The following is an 18,295-nucleotide window of genomic DNA, read 5'->3' as shown; positions in this document are numbered from 1 at the left end:
TTGATAATCTTTAAAATTAAATAAATATCAACACATTCTGCTGATCATTACAAACTTTGTTGTGTTGAAATCAACATTTTATCAAACTAGATCATCTTTTAGATAAAATACAGTGGAGGCTATTTCATTGGAGGGAATTTATCTTTCTACATTTTAATCTAGAATATTCTAAACCTAAATGAATCACTGTCTAAGTTTTCAATGACTTTTTAAATGGGTGAAGGGCTAATCAAGGATAATACTAGTTTCATATCGACAGATCCTACATTATACAAATTGCTAATCACAAAATTTCATGTATAGGTCATTTTGCGAGTTACATTAGTATACATAGGACCTGTAGATATGATCAGAGCATGCCATAATCTCTATACTTGACTGGCAAGTTGAAGATTGTAGTTTAAAAGGTATCGTTTATCAAACTGCTGCCTTGCTTCTGCCAAATGTGTCTCATATGAGGCTATAAGAGTCAGTTTATGTCAAAAGTCCAGTATTCTACTATATTATTTCATAAATAAAAATTGAAGCTTTGGTTTGTCAGTAAACCCTTATCTCTGTAACTACTAGTCAGATTATGAGGAAAATTTTTGGTATTTGTTTAGTCTTTTTTTAAGTACGTTAGTTACATAACAACAACATTTAGATACTTTCAGACAGCCACAATAATGTATCTGTCAGATGTAACTGAAGGGAGATAGAATTGTCACATTTCGTATGGAGTTATTGTCAAAAATGTGTTTTGAATTGAATTTAGTCAATAGATCGATTATAGACACTCCATACTAGAGTGGAAAAGCAGAAATATTCAATTATGTACTTGTAATTCATCAATATATTTGAAAATTATAAGCAAATAGAGATGAATATAACACAATCTTCATCAAAAAGTGGTCCCACAAGCCCTTATCATTGGGAAATCCAGTACAAAATCAAATAAAAACCTTAAAATTTCATTGTATAATGGAGAAGGTCGGTTATTTAAGCAGTGGAGGTCAAGGATTCCACCTTGGCATTCACAATGCAAGGTTGAAATTACAAAATGTACCGTTAATAACGTGATTTTGTAACAAAACTAGTATTTCATTGAAAGTATGAATGCTTCAGTTCAAATATTGTTAAAATAGTTTTTAATTATATCTATATATATGTATAAAAATCTATTCCGGTTCGTTAGGCTTGCTAAAACTCTGAAAAGGCTGGATGGATTTCCCTAATTTTGGTTTTGAATTATTTCTAAAAGTCTAGGAAAGGTTTAAAAGGTGAGAAAAGGCTGTATGAAGCATCGGTATGAAGTTTGCAGAGTCAGCTAGTTACTAATAGAAAATAAAAGTGGGTATGTTCATCAATCATTTAAAGTTTCAAAAATAAACATGTTTAGAGCTATAATTGACTAATGATGGCTTTTAATGAGTTTTCATAAACTAACAACTATATGGCCTGTGTCATGTTTCCTTCGAGGGGCACACAGAAGTGTATTTAGTACATTTAGTACAAGGAAAAGAAACATACTATATTTTACTCATCCACAAAATAAATGTTATTGAATAATATGGACATTTGAATTAGTTTGAGAGTAATTTAGACCTTAACTACATTTGAATTGATAACAAAATAGATTGTTTACTACAAAAATCCTATGCCGCCTTCATTTTTATACTGAGATAAGTATAAATTATTACAATGAACAATACAGAGACCGATTTTCATGGAAATATGTTATCTACCCTTCATACCGAGGAGGCTAGCATATTCCTGGTAAGACCTTTGATAAGGGAACACTACAGCGGATTGAATATAATGCTAAAGTTACCGAGTAGTCCTATTAATACTGATTTACCTCTAATCATGTCCATCTACACATAAAATAGATTTATTATACTAAATAGTATTGTTGTTTAGACAAATAACAGTAAAACAGATACATTTTACAGTGGACTTTGTTGTAACAGGAAAAATAACAAAATAACCTCACTACATATTTGTTTGCGACATATTATTGTAAAATTACATTTATACAGCCGATTTTCCTCAAGAAACGCTGTTGAAATGCATTGTATTAGCGAATTGAGCTACAAATTGGCGCCTACGACGTACATAACTGTATTTTGATCTGAAGATAGTACACGCGTCGATTTTAAGTCTGTACGTTAGAAAATTTGCACGTTATCTGTGTTTATGACTTTCATGTACCAGGAAAATATGATAAGGTGAAGATCACGAACGAATTACGTAGAAATACACGCCACGCGCGTGTACAATGTAAAAATCGTTTGTATCGAGTAAATTTAGCTCGGCAGGTCGATCACTCGCGGGCCCTACGTCACCCGCGCAAGCGTCCCGTCGACTCAGCTGTAAGAGCAGTGACCTCGAGGAAAAACCACGCTATCATGCGTGACCCTAACCTAAATACAAACATTTCACACTTTTCAGACCCTTTCATACATACTATAGCTTACTTACCTGTAGAAAACGAGCCGTTACTCACTGTCACGCGGGAAATCCCACACTACAAAGCGAAAGTGGCCACAGTGACGCCGCGGGCCACAATCGAAGTTTCATCATCTTTTTCCACTGTATTTCACCGACACAACACACTTTATACACTTATTTGGCTAATGAAACGCGTGCTAACTCCAATTACACTAGGAAAAACACTTTTAGTTAGCATGTTTTACGCACTTTAAGCACATGACTCGACAAAAACATTGAGCTGAAAACACCACACTTTGAAAAAGGATACACTTGAAGCCTCTGGCCCATGTCCTGTATTAAATTCGCGGCCTGCTGCCGATATGCCAATTCTTTATCTGCATCTAAACCGCATTTTCTGCTTGGAGAACTCAGTAATTGTTCTTTGTTGAAATACCATTTTTCCTGCCCACCAGCCATTGAGCGGATATTCCGACTGCTTGCGAGAAAGCACGACGGAGAGCAGAGCTCCGTCTAAGTGCGTGAGTGGGAAAGGGATAGCGCTATGACAGCGGCGACCGGACGTAGACCACGTTAACATTTGAGAGATTTAAAACTTGTAATTTAACATTTTGAATGTACAACACTGTTATTAATCACTAATTAACAACTAAAAATAAACTTGGTTTTTTTAAAAGTCCAAATCAATTATATAACTCTTGAAAAAAAAATCGTCACAACACAAATTCTTGATAGGTATTCTTAAACGGACGCCATTGTAAAACTTGGTGGTTAACGCAGTAAGGTCTCCGGTGACAGAATGCGGATCTGCAACAATCACAGGTACGTTTCACGTTATCACTATGCTTTATTCTATTGTTTAAACATTTCTCTTTCTTTTGTGTATATTTTTGAGACTATTCATTAAGTTTTGAATGATAATTTTCAAGTTTAATTTTACGGACCTAAATTCTCTGTCACACCGTGCAAATGGCCGACCCACCACTGTTTACAATACACTGCTTTATTTCTTTAGTGAAAATCATATCTTTATAAGTGAGATAATAACTAATGATGGCATAATTAATTAAATATTTTTTTAGTAATTGTAGTGATTATAGATTTCTTAAAATAAGTGTTATTAATTAATGAGAATGAATATTGACAATGTACCATTGACTCGATGAGTGAAATTTTGCGCGGCTACGTGGATTATAAACGATAGCGACGAAAACAGAAAAATAGTATTTTCTAGTACCCATATTACGTAATAATTTAGTAATTTTACCTTCTTAGAAACATTGTTACATGTTTCGGTGTTGATTTTAGTTATTTAAATTTGTGTTATTGTTGTTAATTATCTTAAAAAAATGTATTCGTTTAGAAGTGAAAATTCTAACCAGCTGAACGCTCATAACATTAGGATTACTGAACGTAAGTCCAAATTAATGTTTTTATTTAATTTTAAACCAAATTAGGTTATAAAAACATGTTAACTAATAGTTAGTAATTACTAATTATCGTTAAGTAGTTATTATTAATTTAGTATATGTATTAAAATTTCTAAAAGTTCATATTCAACTCTAAATGCGTAGGAAGGAAGGAACGTATGTACCTAATACCTACTTCTTTGGGTATTATAATTCAAGGTTACTCACAAATGTGATGTTTACGCCAGTTACTGAACGTAATAAACGCATTAAATAAACAATTATTGACTACACACTATTAAACTTTACACCAAAAACTAAACTATTAGGTATTATCATTCAAAACAAAAAAGTTAATTAGCAAGAGAAATGTTAACCATACTTACATATTTAGAAATAGGAGTAAGTACTTACCCACAATTAAAATGTTGATGTTTATAAATAAAGCGAAGCCGAAGATTAACACCAGAATCGTATTTATATTCAAAAATTTTAACCGACACAAGTATGGTAGAGCTGCTTAGACACGAATGGGCCGGCGCGACCGTAATAATATCACGGCCCGGCTCGACCGGAATAATACCACGGCCTCACAAAAACCGACGTGAAACAACGCTTGCGTGGTATTTTGTTGCGTGAGTGAGGTTACCGAAGGCCCCTCACCCCCTTGCCAATCCCCGATTCCCCAATAACCCTATTCCTAACCCCCAAAAGACCGGCTATTACTTACTTTCTGCTGCTGTGATATATTATGCATGTATTGACATATAAACCTTTGTTTTAAAGTCCTTAGTTTTAAAGATTTCAGCGTACAGAGGGACATAGGGACAGAGAAAGCGACTTTGTTTTATACCATGTGTAGTGATACTTATTAGGTACCTAGTAAGACCTAACTAACGAACATTTTCTCACCATTTCCAGTTAATCCGTCGACTTCAGCCATGTCACAGCCTCAGACACCAGGAAAAGTGATCCACCTTCCAAAAGTCAGGATGCTCAGTCGTGGTGGCAGGGTGGCGTCGTCTGGAGTGCGCATCACCAACGTGAAGTCTATCAAACCACCAGACCCTGAGGTGGTGAAGAAACAGGAGGAGGAGAAGCTTAGAGCTCAGGTATTATGGTTTTTAAGTCTTTGACTGCCAATAGAAAACTGTTGAAGGCAAATCCTCCGCTAACGTCGGTCACCGGTGATCCCCGTGGCGTTTAAAGTGTTAATTAGTGTTTTAGAAAGAAGGTTAGTTGCTTTTTGTTTAAGAGGAAAATCATCTAATGACCATCTCCTTCGATGCGAGAGGGAATGTCAAACTCTTACTGACTTAGAACTAGCTCGTTCCTACTCTCAATAGATTTTTTTGCATTAATTTGTTGAATTGGTGTTTCTGTAAAAACCAAGGTCGATCCAGAGATTTAGAGTTTCGATGCTTTTAGCTAGAGCCACGGTAACCTGCATAGTCATCTTCAAGAAAACGATTTTACAGAACCGCCCAGTGTCTCAAGCCTCAAAGAGAGGACTTACCAATGCTGTAACAGAACCCATATTTAGGTTACCCTTACGACGTCGTTAAGTTACCTAAAGTTGTTGCCAACTTTTGAACGCATGTTTTACGCGAAAAAAGAAGGAATTGATTTTTTGGACTTATGTAATTTCTGAAATGGAATAAAAAATTGGAAATTTTTATTTTTTGCATACCTATACACGTTGGGCGCCCCGTGTAATTGATACGACAGATACGGCGCTAGCTACGCCCTTGGACTAACCCACTGTGCTGTGGAAACGACTACCAAAAGTTCCACTACCTTCTAGAATACTTTAAAACAGCACCACCCATTTTCTTTATTTCCAGCTCCAAAAAGAGATCGTCTCCCGTTCCCGACTATGTGCCAACAAAAGCTACGAATGTCTCCTGCCAGTGGTGACCGGACGGCAGTACTGCTACAGGCATATCTTGAGAGACCCCACCGCGCCGTACAGGCAATGTAACCATACCTTCGGCAATGGGGAGCGGTGTAACATGCCCGCTCCTATAGACTCCAGGGATCATCGGGATCCAGGGTGAGTCAAAAACTTTAATAAACTTCATAATTTTATACTAGACATAGGATTAAGGGTGTTTTTCCTCCGGAGCTGCGGATAACGTAGCAGATTACCGGAGCTCCAGCTCAAAGCAGGAGAAGGAACGGGGGTGGTTTTTAGTCAGTAAAAGTCTGATATTGATCATTGGACCATTTTCCTTTAAAAACCTGCTTTTTCCACCAGATATGTGTTATGCTACGTTGTTGTGGATGCGTTTGGCTTCCACCAATCATATTCATTGGAACACAAAACGTTTTTAAAAAAGAAAGATAGGTATATTTGATCTGTGTCGGGCTTTTGGAAATTCTATAACATCTCGTGAACACGAATCGCGTTATTTTTGTAATAACTATCGTGAGACATACTAAATTAACCAAAAATCACGATGTAGTCCTAGAAAAGTAGGCTGTGCGACGTCGCCGCGTCTGCGCATGCTGCTCATGATGAAGAGTCCCTCTGTGATCCGAAACTAGTAGAGCTTTTCTCCTCTATATTACCGTGATTTTTAGTTAATGAATAGCGTTTTTTACAGTTCTCTTTTAAATATCCTACATTTAAGAATTCATTTGCGCTTTCTACGCTTTATAAATATTCTCAAAATATTAATAATATACCACGTCCAAGAAGGCTCGTCTTTAAAAATACCACGTTCTAGTTAAAAATCTACCATTAGCCATTAAAATACAGTAGAAAATGGACACTTTCAAATGTGTTAATTTAAGATCTTAACGTATAGTATTGGGATTACAAAACCTAATTACTTAATTCTTTAAAATTAGTTTATCACGTGTTTAGGTGAGTAGTAAATTTAAAAGGCTTTTAAGATATGCAGCGTAATGTTTCGACAATAAGTACATACATTCATAGCTAGTTTTAGTCGGAATAAATACCACAATACATACTTTTAACATATTGGACAATATAGTAGATGCCTAACTTTCATTTTAATGTCTATCTTGTAGATTATTTTTAAATATTAGACAAGTATTTTTTTTTCTTACGAAAACAAATACTTTCGAAGATATATTGATTTGAAATTGCGTGATGTCACTTCTAGGTACGTTTTATACGTAGAAATGACGTAGTTACTCCTAAACTTCATTAATTTTATCTAATTATTGTTTTGTTATACATATGATGGAATAAAAAAAATCGTGTGTACTGTCTAGTATTTTTTCATTACCTAACTGTCCTACCAACCTAAAAATCTATTTAGTCCGTACTAAATAGATTTTTAAGTTTTATAATCCCTATAAATAAAAAAGGTAGGTACATATTAGGTAATTTATTATTTTAATTTGTGTCATTACTACCTAATACTTCAAGGGATATGCCATGATATTAAAATAATACATATTTCTTAATATAATTCCCAGGTTATGTTTCGAGCACGCCCGCGCAGCGTTGTACGCGCGGCAACGCAGCGCGGCCGCCCCGCCGCCCGTCGTTACCACCGAGACTCTTCTCAACCAGCTACAGCATTATGTTAAGTATGTATCGATAGAATACTTCTTATTTATATTACAACCGGAAGACGCAACGTAGGCAGACCTCCCACTAGGTGGACCGACGACATCGTCAGAGTGGCGGGGAGCCAGTGGATGCAGGTGGCGGCTTGTCGTTCTACGTGGAGGACTAAGGGGGAGGCCTTTGTTCAGCAGTGGACGTCTCTCGGCTGATGATGATGATGATGATGATATTACAACGATTGTGTAATAAAGATATAGCGATATTTTGTACTACCTACATTTAGAAGCAAAGAAACGGAGCATTTTACCTTTTTAATTTCTTTATAAATATTTTCTGATACAAGTATTTTATTTATTGGTAACTTATGTCGTATAAAAGGTCATTTAATTACCTTTATACTGAGAGTATTTTCTTGTAAAACGTTTAGACGACTTTGTTTAAAGTTTAGACGGTTCTTAAAAATATTATACTGGCTCCGTTTTTTTTTTTTGCTCCCAAGTGTATTTATCTGTTTTATAAATTGGTTGGTCTTGGTTGAAATCTGTTTGTAAATACAACCACGACAAAGGAGAAATAAGCATATCGCCATTGATTCCTAGAATGTGATGCGCCCAGATTTGATCCTCGATTTGGGCAAATTATGACTGTGAACTTCTTAATGATAAAAACATAGAAAATGGACAAGAAACTCGTCTATAAGCGATTGAAATAGGTTTTAGTTGAAACAATAACATAACTGGCGATATGTCGCATGTATAATTAGTTAGCTTCTGCCAGCGGCTTTGCCCACATTCCGATGGGATAAACGTTCCATATATGTTATTGCAGACCATAAGCTACCTCTGTTCCAACTTTCATTCCGACGTCTTCAGCCGTTTTGACGTGATTAAGTTACAAACATACACACAAACACACATTTGTCTTTTATAATATTGGTAAGATTAACTTAGATGATAATGTTTTATTTTAAGCCTATTTTCTCTATCTCTTCGCTTGAGCTCGAAATTGTACAGTCGACCTCGTAACTTGTAGGAACCCATACTAATATGCTGACAATCTTTCAGGCCGGAACGTCCGCGCACGACATCCTGTGCATCATCAGTGTCTGTTGTCAGCGATCCGGCTGAACAGGAACAAGCTGAACCGCAGGTCGTTGATCCATTCAGTGAGTACCTTTTGCATTTCTATTCACATATATCCTTTTATATCCGTGGTGCTTGGCGACTGGGCTTCTCCCAGTTGTGCAGTCTCTTTTGTGCCTTAAGGCTTAAGTCATCCTGTCTCCTGCATTAAATTCACCGAGGGAAGTGGAAACTATCGTTTTATTTTCTTCTCCTCTAATAACATCTTCTGATTTGTTTCGTTGCGGGATCCAAGACAGTCATTCATTTCCCTGGGACGCGCCGGACTTCAGTGTTCCGGTGTTTTCATGTTTGTATCTACTGTAGATCCTGGCTTACAGGAGTTGCAGAGGTATGGGAGGTTGTCCCATTAAAAAAAATATCCGTTTATACGTCCGGGAGTCCGGCGGGTTTGTCCCATAAAAAATAAATATATCCTATTAGCTACTCCCACGCAATTTCATCCGTTGCTCGGTTCCATTTGATTGCAGCGTGATGTTAGTTGTAGCCGTGTGAGGAAGATGCGCAGCTATGCGATGTATCGATAGTAGGGAAGCCATCCATAGCACACATCCGTAGCTTGTATCCATAGCACGCATATGCTATGCTATATGAAAGAAAAGAAAAGAACCAATGAATATGATTGGTGGAAACAAACGCATTCATAGCTCCGTACTCACATTCGGTATTACTCGATAGTTTTACTCGAAGTCAAGTAAAATCAACGTGTAGACCGCAAAACTCATTGCTATGAGACTACTCGAAGCACCGTCATCCTTTGGCGAATACTGAACCGGTGGACCTCATTCGATAGATCAATGCTGAATGTGTGGACAAAAGCTCAATCCATGGGCTTTAAGCACTTGTCTCACCGGCAACGATTAACGAGTAACGAGTTAAGCTAGAACTAGAAACGAGTTAGCGAGTTAGGGAGCGAGTGCGTAGTTCCGATATTTAATATTTATTTCCGATGTTTAACTAGTGAAGCGAGTGCTCGCCGGCGTATGAACAGTCAGCGATCAACTGTTTGTATATGCATCTCTTTTGTTCACACGGAAACTATATCTATTGTACGTTTCTTGAGCGAGAAAATAGCCGATAGTTAGTCGTTTTCTCGCCGTTGGTAGGACAACTGCCTTACTCGACAGCTTAGCTTCATCGAGTAATACTGTGCTTACGAGTAACTATTTAACCCGCCACTGGTGACGTGTATTTGTCTTACATAGTCAGTGACCGTGGTCTCCTGCACCGTGATTTTGTGGTTTATGTATTATTTTTTTATTATTATTAGATTTTTTAGATAGATATTTTGAATTAGAAACGATATAAAATAGGACATTAACATTGGAAGGACACAAAATGACATAAATATACAAATAGATAATAAAAGAGATAAAATGGCATAGAAAGGACATAAAAATAAAACGCCCGTATTGCTGTTGCGGGGTGGACTAATGGTAGAGGGCGTGCAATAAGGCAACTACTCGAAATCGCAACGTAGGTAATTCGATAAACAGTGTAAAAAATATTCGTAGTTTTTAAATTACCCGGTCTCATAGACATATAGGATACCAATGGCGGGTTAATTTAATATTGCAGAGCAACTAGACGCGACATCGATAAACGCGGCGCACGCGACGTCGATGATGGAGTGCGCGAGCTGCAGCGACAGCGACGGCGAGAGCGTGGCGCTCGGCCCCGCCGGGGACTGCCGCGCCGGGGACCACGAGGACCTCTCCGACACGGAGGACGCGCCCTGCGAGGAACTGCCTCTCTGGTAACTGTCAACAGCCTAGAAGCTCATTTGCAGGATCCTAAACTGTCCAATACTGTATTGTAATAATAATCAACAGCTTATAAACCTATTTACAGGATCCTATACTGTCCAATACTGTATTGTAATAATAATCAACAGCCTATAAGCCCATTTGAAGGATCCTATACTGTCCAATACTGTATTGTAATAATAATCAACAGCCTATAAGCCCATTTGAAGGATCCTATACTGTCCAATACTGTATTGTAATAATAATCAACAGCCTATAAGCCCATTTGAAGGATCCTATACTGTCCAATACTGTATTGTAATAATAATCAACAGCCTATAAGCCCATTTGAAGGATCCTATACTGTCCAATACTGTATTGTAATAATAATCAACAGCCTAGAAGCTCATTTGCAGGATCCTAAACTGTCCAATACTGTATTGTAATAATAATCAACAGCTTATAAACCTATTTACAGGATCCTATACTGTCCAATACAGTGTAGTTATTCATGTACCTAGGACTCACCGGTCTTCAATGTTTCGATATTTTTATGGTTGTATCTTCTGTAGATCCTGGTGCACAGGAGAGTAATATCCTATATCTATATCCCATGTGTTATTCCAGACCATAATATACCCCTTTTTTTGTGGGGGAAAATCATCCAATGCCTTCTCCCGCCTTGGGCGAGGCGAGAGGGAGTGTCAGACTCTTACTGACTAAAAACCACCCCGTTCCTTCTCCTGCTTTTCGAGCCGGAGCCCTGGTAAACCAGCTAGGTAGTCCACAGCTCCGGATCAGGCTAACTATTTTTAGCTAGTATTTTACTGGGCTTCTCCCAGTTGTACGGTCTCTTTTGTGACTTTAGGCTTAAGTCATTCTGTCTCCTGCTTTAAATTCACCGAGGGAAGTGTAAACTATCGTTTTCTTTTTCTTCTCCTCTAATAACATCTTCTGATTTGTTTCGTTGCGGGATCCAAGACAGTCATTCATTTCCCTGGGACGCGCCGGACTTCAGTGTTCCAGTGTTTTCATGTTTGTATCTACTGTAGATCCTGGCTTACAGGAGTTGCAGCGGTATGGGAGGTTGTGGCGGGATTGTCCCTTTAAAAAAAAAGTGTTATTTCAGACTATAACCTACCTGTGGTCCAAATTTCATCTCGATCCCTTTAGCTATTTTGACGAGATTGAGTAACCACCATACACACAACAAACATTCGAATTTATAATACTTTTTTATGGGTGTTGGGAAATCGGGGATTGAGAAAGGGAACTCACATAACGATACACAACGCAAGCGTTGTTTCACGTCGGTTTTCTGCGAGGCCGTGGTATCACTCCGGTCGAGCCGGCCCATTAGTGCCGAAGCATGACTCTTCCACACTTTTAGGAAGATTGTAATTTTATAATTGTGCAAAACCTTTACCTATCAGAGATTAAAATTCTAACAATATAATTGTTTATTTCTATATATTACCTTTTTGATTCCAGGAAAGCCGGAGTGTACACGGCTGAGGAAGCGGTCTCCGTGGCCAAGACGTGCCTGAAGCTGCTACAGTCTGCCTATATAAAGCAAATGTCGAGGCTACGAGTGTTGTTGCAGAGCGCTCGACTCAATTATTTGAGGGATATGAAGGCAGAGAAGGAACAGTATTGTGAGTTACTTTATTATAATAAATAATAAAATAAAAACTGCCTCGCTGGTCGAGTGGTCGCAAGTGCGACTTCCGTAGAAGGGGTCTCGTGTTCGATTCCCGGGTCGGGCAAAGTATAACTGGGCTTTTTTCAAATTTTCGAAAATTTCTCTGTAGTAGCACGGAGTCTGGAATTGTGTCCAGTATATGGCAATAGGATCACCCCCTATTACATGGGACTTATAACAGAAATGGTGAAAAGTGGGTGTACATTGTATAGCGGCATTACTTGCTGTAATGTGCACCTCTGCCTACCCCTTCGAGGATAAAAGGCGTGACGTTGTGTGTGTGTGTGTGTGTGTGTGTGTGTGTGTGTGTGTGTGTGTGTGTGTGTGTGTGTGTGTGTGTGTGTGTGTGTGTGTGTGTGTAATAAAATAAAATCATTTATTAAAAACAAAAACTTAAACAAAAACAAAAACTTCCAAGGGGATGAGAGGGATCACCTGCTGGTAAGCAATCGCTGATGCCTATGGGCACTCTAAACACGCTGGCCTTGTGTGAGTTGGGTTACCGGAGGCCCAATTACCCCTCTTCCCTATCTTCCTAATCCCCGATTCCCCAATAACCCTTAAATTCCTAATCCCCAAAATGCCGGCAACGCACTTGTAACGCCTCTGGTGTTTCGGGTGTCCATGGGCGGCGACGATTGCTTACCATCAGGTGAACCGTCAGCTCGTTTACCAACTTATTCTATAAAAATATGTTGAAATTAATAAACCGATACCTACCGATATATCTTTAAACTTTATATATCATTTAATACATAATAATACACTAACAATTTAGATAATTCACAGGTAGTATAAACTCCCAATCCCGTAGCGGTCCGCTGACGGTCCGCGAGCGGCGACAGCTGCGCAAGTTGAAGGCGTTCGCCAGTTACCACAGAAAGCACGGACAGGACGCCGTGCTAGCTAGGAAGCTGCATCGGAAGAGAGATAAGGTAAGACACATCTTCATTATCAAACAGCCCGTGACAGTTTATTATTGGACTATAGGTCTAGTTTGCGCCTTTGGGGCCCGGTAGGGCTGATGCTTGATCCGGAGCTGCGGACAACGTCAAAGGTTACCGGGGCTCCGGCTCAAAGCAGGAGAAGGAACGGGGTGGTTTTTAGTCAGTAAGAGTCTGACACTCTGAGAAGTCATTGGATGATTTTCTCCCTCAAAAAAAAAAAAAAAAAGGTGCTTTTCCACCAGAGATATGCTATGCTACGTTGCTGTGAATGCGTTTGGCTTCCACCAATCATTGGTACACATAGCTTAGCACTGGTGGAAATGGTCTCAGCTATCTTTTTTATATGGAAATGGACGCGTGCTTTGTATGTGTGCTACGAATGGCTTCCCTACTATCGATATATCGCGTACTCGAGCTGCCCATTTTCTTCACAGCTACATTGCACATTTTTGGTGGAAAAGCACCCTAAATATCCATGTTTAGAGATCACAGTTTCAAAGGTTCAGGTTGATAAGAGAAAACCGGTGTCTAATTAATCTGAATATGTAGTCCCTTAGAGATTTTTAATTGAAATCGGCAAATTTTGGCCGTTGGAGCAAATGTAATGTGATTACTTATACATTTTCTTGTTAATCATTTTTTTTATACAGGGTTATTTGTAAAACACCGGTAACCTCTCAGGACTACGTTACTAACATCATAATCAACAACTTTCGTTCTATGACTTTTAAAAATTCATCATATTTTAATTCATCAGATTAACACACAAAAATAAAAATATTTAAATTCAACCCTCTAAATGTTACGAAGTCTATGCGAAGCAAAAGAAGACAATAGCGAGGGGAGCGGGGTAAGGGCGGCAGGGGCGCATGAACTGTATGTAGGTACAGCAAAATACAGAGTTGAAATGTGTTAGATAGGACAACGAAATATTGAAGAACAAAAGTTGCTGTCTATGATGCCAGTAATATAGTCCTGAGAGGCCACCGGTGTTTTACAAATAGCCATGTATATACAAACACTACTCTAACACCTTGTTTCCTTGCAGCTGAGCAGTGCGTGGACAGCGCCGCGTCCGCTGCCGTCGCAGGCGCGCTGCACGTTCTCCGAGGGCGGCGTGCGCTGCCCCGCGCCCGGACTGCCCGCGGCACGGCACTGTCTGCGGCACATACTGCATGACTCGCAGCAGGTATATATCTCTCTGTAGTCTTATGTCCGAGGGCGGCGTGCGCTGCCCCGCGCCCGGACTGCCCGCGGCACGGCACTGTCTGCGGCACATACTGCATGACTCGCAGCAGGTATATATCTCTCTGTAGTCTTATGTCCGAGGGCGGCGTGCGCTGCCCCGCGCCCGGACTGCCCGCGGCACGGCACTGTCTGCGGCACATACTGCATGACTCGCAGCAGGTATATATCTCTCTGTAGTCATAAGTTCAAAGTCAAAATCATAATCATTTATTTCAAATAGACCAGGAAGGCACTTTTGAACGTCAAAGCAAATACAATAATATTAATAACGTCTGTCTGTCGGTCAGTCCTCTAGTGAAGCTATTTGCTCGTTCCAAAGTGTAGATTCCTATGGAGAAGAACGAGCAAGAAACTCCATAGTAGACTCTTTTTCAATAAGATTCACAATACAATTCTTGGTTATTAAAGTTCATCCTTTAGCCCCTGTTTTAAGGGAACAGGTGGAATTCATGGTGTTGCGTCTGCCTCGCGTAAACGTTATGCACATTAGAATGAACGAGATTAATTTCAATTAACTAACCCCTCTCCAATCTTCCCAATCCCCGATTCTCCAAAAACCCTTAAATTCCTAACCGACAAAAGGCCGGAAAAACACTTGTGACGCCTTTTGTGTTTCGGGTGTCCGGGCGGCACCGATTACCGTCAGGTGATCTGTCTGCTCGTTTACTGACTTGTACCATAAAAAAATATCAGTCACAAGACGCTTTGTCTCACATAGGGCTTTCTCAATGACTTCTAGATCGGTTATCCGGCGGTTCTTCTTTTCCATCCATCCATCCGTCTATCTGTTATCTATACTAATACTATACTAATATTATAAAGCTGAAGAGTTTGTTTGTTTGTTTGAACGCGCTAATCTCCGAAACTACTGGTCCGATTTGAATAATTCTTTTTGTGTTGCATAGTGCATTTATCGGGGAAGGCTATAGGTTATAAAACATCACGCTATGACCAATAGGAGCCGAGCAGAGCGAGTGAAATCGCGCGGAAGTAGTTGTTAGATAATTTAACACACAGATTTTTTTTTTGAAGAAAATTAAGAAACAATTTATCTAATTCCAGGTACTATTCGCGCCCTGCGGCGACACACGAGGAGTAGCGTCGTGTCGGGAGCCCGTCGCGAAGCTCCCTCTGCCATCGTCAGCTTGTCGCTACCACACCGACCCGCCTGTCTACACTGTTTTCAATTTGAAGGTAAGATCTTTTATTTTGAGCTGCGGACTACCTAGCGGGTTTACTGGGGCTCCGGCTCGAAAAGCAGGAGTAGGAACGGGGTGGTTTTTAGTCAGTAAGAGTCTGACACTCCCTCTCGCCTCGCCCAAGGCGGGAGAAGTCATTGGATGATTTTCCCCTATCAAAAAAAAAGATCATTTATTTACGATATGAATAATTTTGACCTCGTGAATTAGCCATATTACTGTTGAAACATGCCACATTAATCTTGGTTTTTTTATTCATGTTATAAGTCGGTAAACGAACAGGCGCATCACCCGATGGTAAGTAATCGCCGCCGCCCATGGGCACCCGAAACGCCAGAGGCGTAAGAGTGCGTTGCCGACCTTTAGGGGTTAGGAATTTAAGGGTTGTTGGGTAATCGGTGATTGGAAATATTGGGAAAGGGTGTAATTAGGCCTCTGTTAACCTCACATAACGCAAGCATTGTTTCACGTCGGTTTTCTATATAGAATTAGTTGAAAATAAATACGACTGTACGGTTGGCGTTGTGACTAGGCAACTGGCTGCCGTGCAATGAGTAGCGGGTTCGATTCCCGTACTGAGCAACTCTTTGTGTGATCCACAAATTGTTTCGGGTCTGGTTATGTGAAATTGTATATTTGTAAACGCACCCGCGACACAGGAGAAAATCCTAGTGTGGGGCAACGTATAAAAAAGAAAGTACCGCAAGTTTTAATTATCAACAAACATTAAACACAATCTTTTCACTCCACAGAAAGACGGATCCGACACAGAATCGGAGCCCCAGTCAACATCAGACGAATCTCATGTGGAAGAAGCTGATGCTTCAACGGACGACCGGGTGGGAGTCCAGGAGCTTGAAGAAGTGGAGATGACTTCCTTCATACCGCAGGAACTAACGGACGAATGACGAATAGCTGAACTGGTCTACCAAATGTACGAAGACTTTGGACAGTGATAACTAGTCTACCAAATGTACGAAGACTTTGGACAGTGATAACTAGTGTTTATAATATTATAAACTTTCGTGAGACATGCTAAATTAATTATTATGTTATCGGCTTACTCACGTAATGATAAATGTGTGGCGACACATTGACAAGTAACAAGTGACAGATGACAGAAGTCGCACATAGACTATCGACGAGCAAATCAACGGATGACGTCACAAATATCCTGCATCGCACATATGAAGTTTACATGCGAAATAACACGGATAGAAAATCCCAACGAACAACAGTTGGGCAGAAAGCCCGCCAGGCATGTTCACCTCGCCTGGTCGGAGGATCCTCCTTTTCTTAGGGAACTTTACTCGCTGTTCCCTAAAAATGATATTTATTTCTGTAAATAGGTTATAAAATAACACTTCAATATTTCAAATAGCTAGATGAGGAATGTAATTTCTGACTGATTCGTTGGTCTAATGCTAGCAAGCGCGACTACTGGACAAGAGGTTTTGATACCCGGGTCGGCAAAGTATTACTTGGCTTTATTCGAAAATTTCTCAGTGGTAACACGGAGTCCGGAATTGTGCCCGGTATATGGCAATAGGCTCACCCCCTATTACATGGGACTTGTAACACAAATGGTGAAAAGTGGGTGTACATTGTATAGCGATATTACATGCCGTAATGTGCATCTCTGCTTACTCTTTCAGGGATAAAAGTCGTGACGTTGTGTGAACTCGATTAGATAGGCTCATGTTCATGAGCCTATCTAATCTGTGCGACATACGACGCGGCGACTGTCTCATTTATACTCTGTCTGAAACTATTAGAGTTCCTTGTCAAATAATTACGTGAGTAAACCGGAAAATATAGTAATTAAATTAGTGATACCAAGTGTTTAAGCCTTTAACTGCCATCAGAAAACTGTTGAAGACAAATCCTCCACTAACGTGGCAGTTAATGTGTTAAATAAAAGGATATTTGGTTCCTAATAAGTGGGACTCTCATGGAACCTAATAAGTGGTGATAAGTGACTCTTACATTGCGTATAAGCAACTCTGTTTACGCCTTTAGAAGTGAAAGAAACCATATAAGTGTGTGTGTGTTTTAAAACTATAATGAAGGATGTATTCCAAAGAATTTCAATGAAAAGTGATTTGTGCTATGTATAATGTATGTGACTTTTGGACGTAAAAAATTGTTATAGTTGTTGGGCTATGATTACAAATGTGTGAACTGTCATAAGTAATTTTTATCAGTACCCTTAGTATGAGTTTGTTTTACGTTGAACGAAAATGAAACGAGAGCGCGTTCAGCGCTTTGATTGGCCGGTAAGAATGAACCAACCAATCAGAGCGTCGAACGCCCTTTCGTTTCGATTACTTTAAACGTAAAGCAAACTCATAATAAGGGTGCAGAGGGCTTAGTATGAGTCTGTTTACGTTTAACGAGCTGGCTCGATAAACCAACCAATCAGAGGACTGAACGCGCTCTCGTTTCGATCTTGTTAAACATAAAACAAAGTCGTACTAAGCCTATTATACTTATGCCAGTTCTTGTGATCTGTTTATAATACTTTAGGTTACAATGGGACTGATATATGCTATGCGTAAAAGCCCATTTATATAAATTAAGTTGTAAAAAAAAACCTTATGCCATTTATACGGGATAGTCACATTCGGTTGACTACCAACTAACGTATAAGAATGTGATTAACGCCCGAATACTCAATGTTAAGTTGTACTTAAATATTAAAATAAAATTATCTCTGTCATTTTATAAAGAATTGGTAGAGAGAGAACTACATTTGAGAGTATCTTAAAATTGAGTAGCGTTTGAATATTCGGGCGTAAATAAATAGAAAACTATTAGGCAAATCCTCTGATTTGCCTAATAGTGAAAATTTAATCTAAAGTACTGTAGTGATTCATAGCCAAAGCTTAAAGTTATCTCACTAATATTATAAATGCGAATGTTTGTGAGT

General features: G+C 39.2%; 2 protein-coding genes across 5 annotated transcripts in view; one reads left to right on the top strand and one right to left on the bottom strand.

Moving 5' to 3' along the window:
- Positions 1-3,511, bottom strand: part of LOC118279530 (cyclin-T-like) — a 36,355-nt gene extending 32,844 nt beyond the window's left edge. For both annotated transcript variants that reach the window (XM_050702326.1, XM_035599165.2), the window contains exons 1-2: positions 3,375-3,511; positions 2,741-3,237 (exon numbers count right to left, since the gene is read on the bottom strand). In XM_050702326.1, the coding sequence (XP_050558283.1) occupies positions 2,741-2,889 (149 nt within the window). In that variant the 5' untranslated portion in view covers positions 2,890-3,237; positions 3,375-3,511. The remainder of the gene's footprint in view (positions 1-2,740; positions 3,238-3,374) is intronic.
- Positions 3,107-17,992, top strand: LOC118279798 (KAT8 regulatory NSL complex subunit 2). 3 transcript variants are annotated; one of them, XM_035599578.2, is made up of 11 exons: positions 3,107-3,252; positions 4,761-4,951; positions 5,684-5,892; positions 7,290-7,403; positions 8,448-8,548; positions 10,104-10,281; positions 11,762-11,925; positions 12,762-12,907; positions 13,968-14,108; positions 15,230-15,361; positions 16,119-17,992. In XM_035599578.2, the coding sequence occupies exons 2-11, from the start codon at positions 4,781-4,783 to the stop codon at positions 16,272-16,274; spliced, it is 1,512 nt and encodes a 503-aa protein (XP_035455471.1). In that variant the 5' UTR covers positions 3,107-3,252; positions 4,761-4,780; the 3' UTR covers positions 16,275-17,992. The 3 variants fall into 3 exon arrangements, 2 of the variants coding, with proteins under 2 accessions (XP_035455471.1, XP_035455470.1); XM_035599577.2 differs by lacking the exon at positions 3,107-3,252 and adding an exon at positions 3,639-3,843; XR_007706706.1 differs by lacking the exons at positions 3,107-3,252; positions 16,119-17,992 and adding an exon at positions 3,639-3,843 and having other exon boundaries at positions 13,968-14,217.
- The last annotated feature ends 303 nt before the right edge of the window (positions 17,993-18,295 follow it).

Source organism: Spodoptera frugiperda, chromosome 22, assembly GCF_023101765.2.
Source record: "Spodoptera frugiperda isolate SF20-4 chromosome 22, AGI-APGP_CSIRO_Sfru_2.0, whole genome shotgun sequence".
Classification (NCBI taxonomy): domain Eukaryota; kingdom Metazoa; phylum Arthropoda; class Insecta; order Lepidoptera; family Noctuidae; genus Spodoptera; species Spodoptera frugiperda.
The sequence above is the reverse complement of the archived record's forward strand: the minus strand, read 5'-3'. Positions and strand labels throughout refer to the sequence as shown.

Coding starts and splice junctions, on each gene's coding strand:
- LOC118279798 (XM_035599577.2), top strand. CDS start 3,780: ATGTATTCGTTTAGAAGTGAAAATTCTAACCAGCTGAACGCTCATAAC. Junction 5,893..7,289: donor AGGGATCATCGGGATCCAGG/GTGAGTCAAAAA, acceptor TATAATTCCCAG/GTTATGTTTCGAGCACGCCC. Junction 11,926..12,761: donor GGCAGAGAAGGAACAGTATT/GTGAGTTACTTT, acceptor GATAATTCACAG/GTAGTATAAACTCCCAATCC.